The sequence below is a fragment of the Neopelma chrysocephalum genome, unplaced genomic scaffold (genome assembly GCF_003984885.1).
Source record: "Neopelma chrysocephalum unplaced genomic scaffold, ASM398488v2 Primary Assembly neopelma1_65b, whole genome shotgun sequence".
Lineage (NCBI taxonomy): Eukaryota > Metazoa > Chordata > Aves > Passeriformes > Pipridae > Neopelma > Neopelma chrysocephalum.
Window position 1 is genome coordinate 2,987,651 of NW_020897723.1, and position 10,108 is coordinate 2,997,758.

Genomic DNA, 10,108 nt, shown 5'->3' on the forward strand with positions numbered 1-10,108 from the left:
CCTGCGGGACACCACATCCATGTGGGGACCTGCCTGGGGGTGACTCCTCCTCTCCATTCTCCCCCCTCCAGGACGGAGACGGGGACAAGAAGGACCCGTTTGAGGAGAGCGGGCTGAGCCTGAGCCCCACGGCCGCCGAGGCCAAGGAGAAGGTGAGGGCCAAGCGGGTGAAGAAGCGAGCGCCGCAGATGGACTGGAACAAGAAACGGGAGATTTTCAGCAATTTCTGAGCCCGGCTGGTGGTGCCACCACCGCCCCCCTCCCGCCCAGCCCGGACGTTTCTGAGGTGCCTACGCCCTGTCCTTCAGTGTCCACGTGAGATGCTTTGTGCTCTGCTCTTCACTGGTTGCTTTTACGAGGCGTATTTTAAAGCCCTTTTTATTTTTATTTTTTATTATTATTATTATTGTTATTATTATTATTATTGTTGTTACTCACCAGCGATTCTCATAAGACAAATGTGACCAAAGCTCCTTCTCTTGCTTGCTCTCGAGCCTGGCTCTGGCTGCCCGCCGTCCCCTGTTCCTGTGAGAAAGGACTGGAAGAATTTTAACTCTTGTTTCCTGAATCATTTAGGCTTCTGTTACTTCTTTTTTTAAATTTTTTTATTTAGGGGTGTTTGTTTTGGTTTTGTGGGTATCCCAGAGTGAGCCCCATGGGATGCTCTGCGCCCCTGTGCAAACATCTCAGGGCTCGTGGTGGGTGCCCACAGGGTGGGGTGTGCCTGGCACCCCCTCCCCAGCACCCCGTGTCCAGCATTAGCTGATCCCACGATGGGAAAATGGACTGTGGCTGGAAATGGCTCCTGTTGGCTTTGCTATTGAAGCAAAAACGTTTGTTTTGTTGTTTTTGGGTTTTTTTGTTTTTTTTTTTTTTTAATCAAGTCCCATATGTTTCCAGTTAGTTTAGGAACTTCCCTCCCACCAGCAGCTCCTGCCCTGGCAATAAAAGCCCCTTTTTCATCCTCGACAGCTCTGCAGAGGGGAGAGGGCAGGATTTAAAACCCAACCCCAGCACAGCCCTCACCACCTGCAGCCGTGGAAGGCAGGGAGGGGGCCGGTCCTGCCCCGCGGCGCATGGAGACCAGAGACACAGGATGCTACAAAAAACCTCTTTGGACAGACCTGGAAGTGAGGACGAGCCAGCTCTGCTTCCAGGGGGGAAGGCAGAGGTGTGGGCTCGGCGTTGGGAAGAGGGCTGGGCTGAGGATGGAGCGTGGCTGGGTCCCACCTGGGCTGGGATTTGGTGCCTCCAGCCCGTGAGTGTGTCCTGCCATGGGAAGGGCATCCTGCAAAGCCGTGGGTCCCCGTGGGGCTGGAGAAGCAGCTGGCAGTGGTGTGATGGAATGGGCAGTTGCTTTGGTGTTCTGTGGCCTCCTCCAAGCCCCTGCTCATGGCACCCAACGTGTGTCTTTAAAGCATTACAGATTAAGCCCATTTTGGCCCTTTATGACTTGCCTTTGGCAGTGTGAGGGAAGGTGCCTCAGCTGAACTGCACCACTCACAGGTGGCAGAGGTGTGTTACCGGGGCAGTGTCCGGCTGTGACAGGGCTGTCCCGCTCCCTCCCCTGCTCCAGCAGCAATCCCAGCCCGGGCTGGGAAGGGACTGGGCACAGCAGGACAGTGGAGCACAAACCCCCTTTTCCCAGCTGAAAGCAAACAGCAGCGATCAGCTGGCTATCAGTGACTCACAAACAGAGCTGTGATTGTGCCCTGCCTCACTCCAGCACTGCCGAGATAAAAGTCCTTGGGTTAGTCAGCCATGGGAACAGCTCTGCATGTATTTCCTAAGGTATTTCCAAAATATGGAGCTAAAAGGTGCCTTATACCATTCTCTGCTCTCCTCAGCAGCAGGCTGGGGCTCGGCACGGGGTGTTTGGCTTCCCCGTGGGGAGCAGCTGATGCCTGTGGCTCTTTGCTGCTGGCAAGAGAGCGTGGAGAGCCTCAGGGGTGCAGGAGATGAGTTCTCTTTAGGAAAGTTATCTTTTAGGGTTGTGGATGGGCTGAACAGGTTGCAGACAATGACTTTGGAGAGGAACTGGTGCAGGTGTTTGGCTATCAGTGACAGACAGGCAGCAGGATCAGGGGGCATGTGGAGAGGTTGCCTCCCCTCAGGGCTCTGCCATTAAGACACCACTTCCCTACCCCTCCTCAAGTTACCTGCTCTCTTTTGGGCCCCCAAAATAGGATCTTCTATCAATGGGTAATGTTTGGAAGGAGCTTTTTTTTTCATGGTGTGCACGTTGCTTCCCGTGCCCGCATCGCCAAACCCCGGCAGTGCCCGGGCTGCACAGGGCAGAGCGTTCCCAGGACACCCTGATACAGCTCAGAGAGCAAAGACCTGTTGTAAATACCCCATTTCTCATCCAAGACTGCTGTAGTTGAGGTGGGGGGAGAAGAAAAGAACACGTAGCCTTGAATGCAGATCAAAAGAAATCAGGTGTGCAAACCCGTACTGATAAGATTTAAAATCTTAATCTCTGCTTAGTCCATGGAAACTGCTCCTGGTTGAAGCGTTACCATGTTCCTGACATCTTGTAGCTCAGTAGTAATTATTCAGTTCCTGTACATTTAACTTGGAAAAAAAAAATCAATAAAGGTATAAGGCTGTCAGCTGCATTGCAAAACCATAATGTACACTGTAATGTCAGTAATAAACTTGGTCTCCCATGTACCCAGGACTTATCTGCTCGTTCCTCAGCTGCTGCAGGGAACTTCAGAGCGGAATTGTAGCCGCCTTTAGCACATTATAAACTTTGCTTCCTCCCTGGCCCGCTTAAAGAGGAGCTGAAATTATTCCTTTGAAGCTCCACAATGAAGTCAGCACTGCCCTTTCTTTGAAGAACAAAACAGGGGTGGTGGTGTCCCTTCTGGCAGCTCCTGAGGACACAAGCCTGGCTCCTGTGGCCACTGTAACCCTTGCTGGCACACTGGCTCATCTGTTCCTGTGTGACCCCCTGCTCTCCTGCTGCCAGGACCCAAAGGTCACCTGTCCAGGCACTGATCACCTCTGATGCTGGCTCGGGAAGGCTTCAGCTGTACCTTAAAATCACGGAATTACTGAGGTTGGAAAAGCCCTCCAAAATCATGGAGTCCCCCCTGTGCCTGATCACCTCCTTGTCCCCCAGCCCAGAGCACCGAGTGTCACATCCAGTCCTTCCCTGGACACCTCCAGGGGTGGGGACTCCAAACCTCCCTGGAAAACCCCTTCCAAGGCCTGACCACCCTTTCTGTGAAGAAATTCCTCCTGATGTCCAACCTGAACCTTCTGCTTGAGGCTGTTTCCTTTTTGTCCTGTAGACACCACACCTTGTTGTGGCAGAGCCCCTGGCAACCCGGGCTGGCAGGTGGCTGGCAGGGGTGTGCTGCCTGCTCCTGGCTGGCAGGGCTGGTTGCCATGGTCTCAGCTTTGCTGAGGTCACCCACGCCCTCCTCCCCCTGCCAGCAAATCCTGTGGGTGCAAAAAAAACTCCCACCACCACCTTTATTAAATGTGTATTTACAAGCAGCAGCAAGTCCCCGAGGACAAAGCTTTTCTCTGCAGTGACTCAGTGTGGCACAGCTGGGCCCTGCTGAGGCATTCACACAGGCTGGAGCCTCCAGCACTGGCACAGCAGGACTGCTGCACTCTCCAAGCCCCTTTTTCCCCTCCAGAGCCGAGCCAGCAGCTGCTCCCTCCCGAGGTGCTGAGCTGGCTCCAGCAGCTCCTGTTCCCTGCAGTCACACAGCCAGCCCCGTGCAAGGCCCAGCTTTACCAGGGCCCAGCTCAGCTGCTGCTCAGCCCAAGCAGCTTTGTGGCTCTCCAAAGGCTGTGGATGATCCCTCAGTGTTTCTTGGCAGCTGGGCAAATGTCCTGATTGAGGCACTGGCTGCAGCGAGGGTTCACAGGCAGGCAGGTCTGCTGGCCAAAGCCCACCAGGAGCCAGTTGATCTCCCTCCAGAGATCCCTGCAGTGAGAGGAGAAACATGAGCGTTCCTATACAGCTGCTCAGAGGGGTTAGAGAGCAGCCTGTGCTGTTTGAGGATCCCTCTTCCCCTACTGCCTGTTCTTCCTGCCTTCCCCAGGAGCCTGGAGGCGACTCCCAGCCTTTCCTGATCCCTGCTAGGAACAGCCCTCCCAACCCTTCCAGATCCTGCTGGTTTGGGTGGGAGCAAAGGACAGTGACACCAAGTGCCTGTGGTCATTTCCTTATGCCCAGGCACGTGCCAGGTGTGGAGATGTCCCTGTGTACCCGTCAGCTGGCGTTTGATACTGAAAATTAAACATCAGTGAAGGCCAGAATCCAGCCCTGGGCTGACACTGCTGTGGCCATTAGGCTCAGCAAGGTCCTGGGTGGAAAAGCACACGGTAAACTTGTCAGGGCAAAAATCAGGGATCAAGAACTCCGGATGCACTAATGGTGACTGACACATCTGACAGCCAGGACACACCCAAGCAGCTGAGATGCTGCTGCAGCTCTCTGGGAGAGGAGAAACACGTGCAACTAGTCCCTGGAAAGAGGAGGGTCCCAAAATGCTGGAAGCAGGATTGTGTGCAGCCATGGCTCCTGCAGCCTCACCTGGGCAGCCAGTCCTCCAGTGCCACCCGAGTCTCCTCAGGATACTTGGTCTCCTTCTGCACCCACTTCAGCCTGTTGGCGATCCTGTGCACGTGGGTGTCCACAGCTGGGAAGGGAGAGCCCAGAGTTTAGGTGGGGCAGAGACACCTGAACGGAGAGAGCACAGCCAAGAGCTGCCTGTCACAGCCCACCAGGCCCAGGGCCCTGCAGGGCTTCCCCTGCAGGCAGCAGGAACAGGCAGGTGGAATGGGAGAGGAGGGGAGGGGAGACTCACTCGAAGAACAAACGTGTTGTTTTCCTCCCAGGCCCAGAGCCAAAGGCATTTGGGATGGATATCTCTCCCCACGCTCACACAATCCGAGCCAGCCTCCCTCCAAAGGTTCCTCTGCTCCAATGGAGCAGGCACAGGGCAGCCTGTCCCCCATTCCCTTCCTCCCTACATCCTCATCCTCCCGGTGTTTCAGCTGATGTTACGCAAATTGCAATCTCTGCCCCTTCGTTTACTTACCCAGAGGGAAAACACATTTCATAATACCCACCAGCACAGGAGGGTTTGGGAGGCTTAAACGAGTGTTTATAAAGTGCTTTGAGCTAAAAAGCTCTGAATGCAAAGTGTATTATTGTTAGATCAGCAGTGATAAACCTGTCTCTAGGGCTAATTGGGCAAAACTCAGGAAATTGCTGTAAACAGGAAGACTAAGCCTTGCTTCCTAAATCAAAACTGAGCACACAATTATTTGGAAAACACTTGGCTAGTCTGGCTGCTTCTGAACTTCCCTCCCCCACAGCAGGGAGAACAACAGACCCCAAGGGCTGTCAAATGTAGAGCAAGAGCCACGGTTTGTCCAGCTGATGGTCCCCGGTGGGGCTGCAGGATCCAGCTCCTGCCCACGCCGGCCTCCAGCACTCACTCATAGGGTCACACCACTCCTGGCTTCCCCAGGGCTCTTCCGTGAAGCAGCACATCAGTCTGGATACTAATCTGTCCCCAGGGACCCCAGGCTGGGACCTGCAGGTGATCTGCCAGCAGCTCCCCGGGCACAGCTCTGCCCCTCCTGCACTCGCTGCTGGACAGACAGGGTAAGTCTGGAGCATCCCTGTGCTGAGGGGAGACTGCAGGAGCTGGGCCTGGTCAGTCTGGAGAAGGGAAGGCTGAGAGGGGATCCCATCAATCCATACAAATATCTCCAACGGGTGTCAGAGGATGGTGCCAGACTGTGCTCAGTGGTGCCAGTGACAGCATGAGGAGTGATGGCCATTAATTAAACAAGTTCCACCTCAACATGAGGAAGAACTCTGCATGGAGGGTGGCAGAGAACTGAAACAGCTGCCCAGGGAGGATCTCTGGAGACATTCCAACCCCACCTGATGAACTGAAGGAATGCTACCAGGGTCCTGGGGCAGGAGCTGCAATGCTTCCCCTCTGGTCAGGGAATGGATCAGGCAGGATTTAGGAGAGGAATGGGAGAAAACACAGTCCAACCTACCTATCCCAGACACACTGTCCCAGGCAATGTTCATGGCCAAGTGGGCCATTTTGGGCCCAACCCCTGGCAGCTGCACCAGCTCCTCCACGGTGCTCGGGATGTCACCTCCATATTTCTGCTTCAGGATGGCTGTTGTCTGCTTTATGTACTTCACTTTGTTCTGGAAAACCAAGGGGAAAGGCACAAAATTCAAGCTGCCCTCCAACACAGGGCAGAGAGACAAGAAAACGAACCACTCCTGAGCGTGTCCTACAGGTGAGGCCACACATGGGAGTTGTGGAGGGGAGACAGATCCTTGATTTCTCCTTGGAATTAAGTGCCAAAATTGGTGTAAAATCCAGCCTGCAGCCTGACTCCAGGGGGAAGATCCCCCCAGGGAAGGGCACACAGACCGAGTCCCAGCACGGGGGGCTCCTCTGCCTCAAGATCCCTCACTCACCCTCCAGAATCCCACGGGGTAGATGATCTGCCCCAGGGTGGCATCGTCCATCTGCAGGACACTGTCGACGGTGAGGCCGCGCTGGCGCAGCCGCAGCATCGCGGCCGATGTCACCTGGTCCTTGGTCTGGCTGGACAACATCAGCGACAGCAGCACCTGGTAGCGCATGACCTGGGGGAAAAGAGGAGGCTGTAAGACCCCCTGAGATCTCCAGAGCCACCTCCAGGGCTCGGCTCTCCCACCCAGCACCATCTGCAGCCCAGTGTGGGATATGCTCCTGCCCTGGTTCAGCTGTATCCACCTACAAGAGACTGGAAGGGTGCAACAGGAATAATCCAGAACCTGGATAATTCCATCACACAATTCAAGGAGAAAAGAAACACCTTCCATCTCAGCTGTCAGCACCCATGAAAGGGCAGGGAGCAGCTCTGTCTGCTATCTCACATCCAAAGACACCAGTACTGAGCCATAAGGGGCCAAAGCTTTTCCTGAGGATGGGATTCTCAGAAGACCCCACAGGATGCACAAGTACAAATGCCCAATGACTTTTTATGCAACTCCTGCTCTAAGCAGCTTCTGAGAATCCCATCCCTTTCCCACTAGGCTTCAGTAGGAACTGGGTATCTGGCTCCAGTGAGCTCCTTATGGAACCAAATCTGAAGGTCTGTGATGACAGTCTGGGAGATGAAGGACAAACCCAGAAGTTCCTCTGCTGAATTGGATTTTGGGCCTTTTCAAACCATGACACTGACCCACAAGACTTAGCCAGGCCATTCACCTCCTATTTCCCAATTCTTTTTCTCCAGATGTGATTCTGTCCCCACAAGAACTAGGAGGATGATGCAACTAACTGACCCAGGATAAAATGCAACACAATCCTTTCTCCAGCTCTCGTACAAAGTTTATAAAACCACAGGTGCTCCAGGAAAATTCCCTGAGTGCCTTGGAAGTAGGATGATCTCTGACTACCAGGAAATGGTGTGAGGAGCTGAGGGTTAAAGCATCCACTTTTTCTTGGAAGCAACAACCCCGCTTCCCTAGGGAAAAGGAGTTATTTCCATGTGCTGCACCGTTCCCCTGGCCCCGCAGCTGCCAGCCCACATGGCTGTGGAGCGTGTGACACTGTCCGGATCCGGGGTCAGAGCTCATCGTTCTCCCCAGGGATCCAAGCCCACGGCATGATGCCAGCAGCAAGGACAGAATTCCATGTGCTGAGGCTGTGCAGCTGTGTCTTCCAGACCCCTCCTTCAGAGCCCAGCAGGTCTCGCTGCTCCTCCGAGCCTGCCCATGGGTGATCCCCACGTTCCCACTCCAGGAACTCCCACTGCTCCTCTGAGCCTGCCCACGGGAGATCCCCCCATTCCCACTCCAGTGCCAAGCACGGAGTGCAGCCCTGCAGCCCCAGGTCCCACCGTGCCTTTGTTTTTTGTACTGATGCCAACGGTCCCCTCGGAGGGAGGTGACATCTGCGTGGCCTTTGATTGTGTTCCTGGGCTTGGGAAGCATGGAGCCATCCCATCACCGCCCTTCCTTCCAAAAAGTATCCCTTAACAGTGGATCGTGAGAGGGGAGGAGGCCATCCTACAGAGGTTTTTAAGGGAAAAAGGGACATGGCTTCATGCCTTGCCAGACTGCCCCAGAAGACAGCACTGCCCCTCACATCCACGACCTCCTGTGGGACCAACCCCAGCCCAGAGTCCTGATCCACCCTATGTTTATTTTTCTGCTCTGGAAATATCCCAAGTGGGACAACATCCAGGGGCAACATGAGGATCAGGGAGGCCGGGGTCGTGTCTTCCTGTGCCTGATGGAGTAGGCAGCAGGATGCTGTTCCCTGTGGAAGTGCTGTTCCCTGTGGAAATGCTGTTCCCTGTGGAGGTGCTGTTCCCTGTGGAGGTGCTGTTCCCTGTGGAGGTGCTGTTCCCTGTGGAGGTGCTGTTACCTGTGGAGGTGCACTGCTGTCATAGCACTTCTGCACTCCCATCTCATCCACAGGAGCATCTCTGTTCCTCCTCATCTCCCGGATGCGCTCCAGCTGCTCCTGCCAGTCCCTGGGCTCCCAGCGTGGTCTCTGGGGCTCAACACCATCCCCCTGCCCAGGTTCATAGGCGATGGCGATGCTCTTCCTCCTCCTGCTGCGCCTCGGGATGCTGGGGGTGCCATGGGTCTGGCTCACTGCAAGGGATGGGAGAGAGACTCCAGGCTTGAGGAAAGGCGCCGTTGTCTCCCACAGAGCCCAGTGACGGCCCCAATGTGCCACCAGCCACCCAGGGGACCCTGACCTGGGCTGAACTCACCCTCCCCATAGTCCCAACCCAGTGGCAACACCTCACACCTCCCCAGCCCTGCCCAGAGCCAGCACGGGGCGAGGGAGGGCTGGAAGGACCTGGGAGACAGGTGACAGCAGGTGACAACGGTGGGGTGACATGTCACACTATGGGGACACGAACACAGGTGAGGCTGCTGAAGAAGCATCCCCAGGGCCTCTCCCAGGACCAGCCACCGGGCACTGCCACATCCCGGGCTGCGAGAGGGATGTGACAAGGACACCCAGCCCCTGTCCCAGCGGGACCCTCACTGCCCCTGGTGCAACCCCAAGCCCCGTACCCTGCACGGGTGCCCATCAACCCCGATCCTCCCCTCTCCCGTACCCCCGAGAAGCCCCGATCTCCCCGTCTCCCCACCCTCGATCCCCTTCTCCCATAACCCCGATACCCCCTCCCGCACCCCGCTTCTTCCCTCCCCCATATCTCTGATCCCCTCTCCCGCAACCCGATCCCTCTGTCCGTACCCCCGATCCCCGATCCCTCTCCCGTACTCCCGATCCCCCCTGTCCCTGATCTCCCTCTCCCACCCCCCGATCCCCCCTGTCCCTGATCTCCCTCTCCCACCCCCCGATCCCTCTGCCCGTACCCCCGATCCCTCTCCCGTACCCCCGATCCCCCCCGTCCCTGATCTCCCTCTCCCGCACCCCGATCCCTCTGTCCGTACCCCCGATCCCCCCGATCCCCGATCCCTGTCCCGTCCCCCCTCTGCCCCGTCCCCGTGCCCAGCCCGTACCCGCGTTCCCCCCGGCCGGGCCGAGCCGCCTCAGCCCGGCCCTGCCCGCACACATGGCGGCCCCGCGAACTACCGGGCCCGGAGCGCTCCGGGGCCGCCGGAACGGGCGGGACTTCCGCGGGGGCGGCACCGGGGCCGGGGGCCGGAGCGGAGCGGGCCGGGGGCGGCGGGGCCGGGCCGGGCTGGGGCCGGGGGTGAGCGGCGGGGCCGGGGGCGCTGCCCGGGCCGGGGGGGCGCGGGGGTCTGGCGGGGCTTAGGGGGAGTGCGGGGCAGCCCCCGGCCGGGGTGTCCCCGGTGTGTCCCCTGTGAGAGATCCCCGGTGTGTGTTGGGGGGGGCTGTGGTGTGACCCCCGGTGTGTGTTGTTGGGCTGTGGTGTGACCCCGGTGTGTGTTGTTGGGCTGTGGTGTGACCCCACTGTGTGTTGGGGTGGGAGGCTGTGGTGTGACCCCCGGTGTGTGTTGTTGGGCTGTGGTGTGACCCCCGGTATGTGTTGTTGGGCTGTGGTTTGATCCCCGCTGTGTGTTGGGGTGGGGGGCCGCGGTGACCCCCGGTGTGTGTTGGGG

At 57.2% G+C, this 10,108-nt stretch overlaps 3 protein-coding genes across 4 annotated transcripts in view; 2 read left to right on the forward strand and 1 right to left on the reverse strand.

Annotated features, from left to right (window-relative positions):
- Window positions 1-2,673, forward strand: part of SLC9A3R2 (SLC9A3 regulator 2) — a 32,664-nt gene extending 29,991 nt beyond the window's left edge. Inside the window, exon 7 of the mRNA XM_027684092.1 lies at window positions 72-2,673. Within this exon, the coding sequence (XP_027539893.1) occupies window positions 72-230 (159 nt within the window). The 3' untranslated portion in view covers window positions 231-2,673. The remainder of the gene's footprint in view (window positions 1-71) is intronic.
- A 775-nt stretch (window positions 2,674-3,448) lies between these two features.
- On the reverse strand, window positions 3,449-9,622 carry NTHL1 (nth like DNA glycosylase 1). Of its 2 annotated transcripts, none has more exons than XM_027684026.1 (6): window positions 9,545-9,622; window positions 8,427-8,659; window positions 6,485-6,655; window positions 6,046-6,205; window positions 4,559-4,664; window positions 3,449-3,946 (listed from the first exon to the last, which is right to left on the reverse strand). In XM_027684026.1, exons 1-6 carry the CDS (start codon window positions 9,597-9,599, stop codon window positions 3,823-3,825), a joined length of 849 nt encoding a protein of 282 aa, XP_027539827.1. In that variant the 5' UTR covers window positions 9,600-9,622; the 3' UTR covers window positions 3,449-3,822. The 2 variants fall into 2 exon arrangements, 1 of the variants encoding a protein (XP_027539827.1); XR_003534317.1 differs by having other exon boundaries at window positions 3,835-3,946; window positions 4,559-4,705.
- Window positions 9,623-9,727: 105 nt separating this feature from the next.
- TSC2 (TSC complex subunit 2) overlaps window positions 9,728-10,108 on the forward strand; it is a 33,115-nt gene continuing 32,734 nt past the window's right edge. Inside the window, exon 1 of the mRNA XM_027684020.1 lies at window positions 9,728-9,738. The gene's annotated coding sequence lies outside the window, so the exon portion shown is untranslated. The remainder of the gene's footprint in view (window positions 9,739-10,108) is intronic.

Bases quoted from the DNA above. Each gene is read 5' to 3' on its own strand.
- NTHL1 (XM_027684026.1), bottom strand. From the start codon at position 9,599: ATGTGTGCGGGCAGGGCCGGGCTGAGGCGGCTCGGCCCGGCCGGGGGG. The intron at 6,656-8,426 runs GTAACAGCACCT...CTTTTCCCCCAG, and splicing joins ACAGCAGTGCACCTCCACAG to GTCATGCGCTACCAGGTGCT. The intron at 3,947-4,558 runs GTGAGGCTGCAG...CTCTCACTGCAG, and splicing joins CTGGAGGACTGGCTGCCCAG to GGATCTCTGGAGGGAGATCA.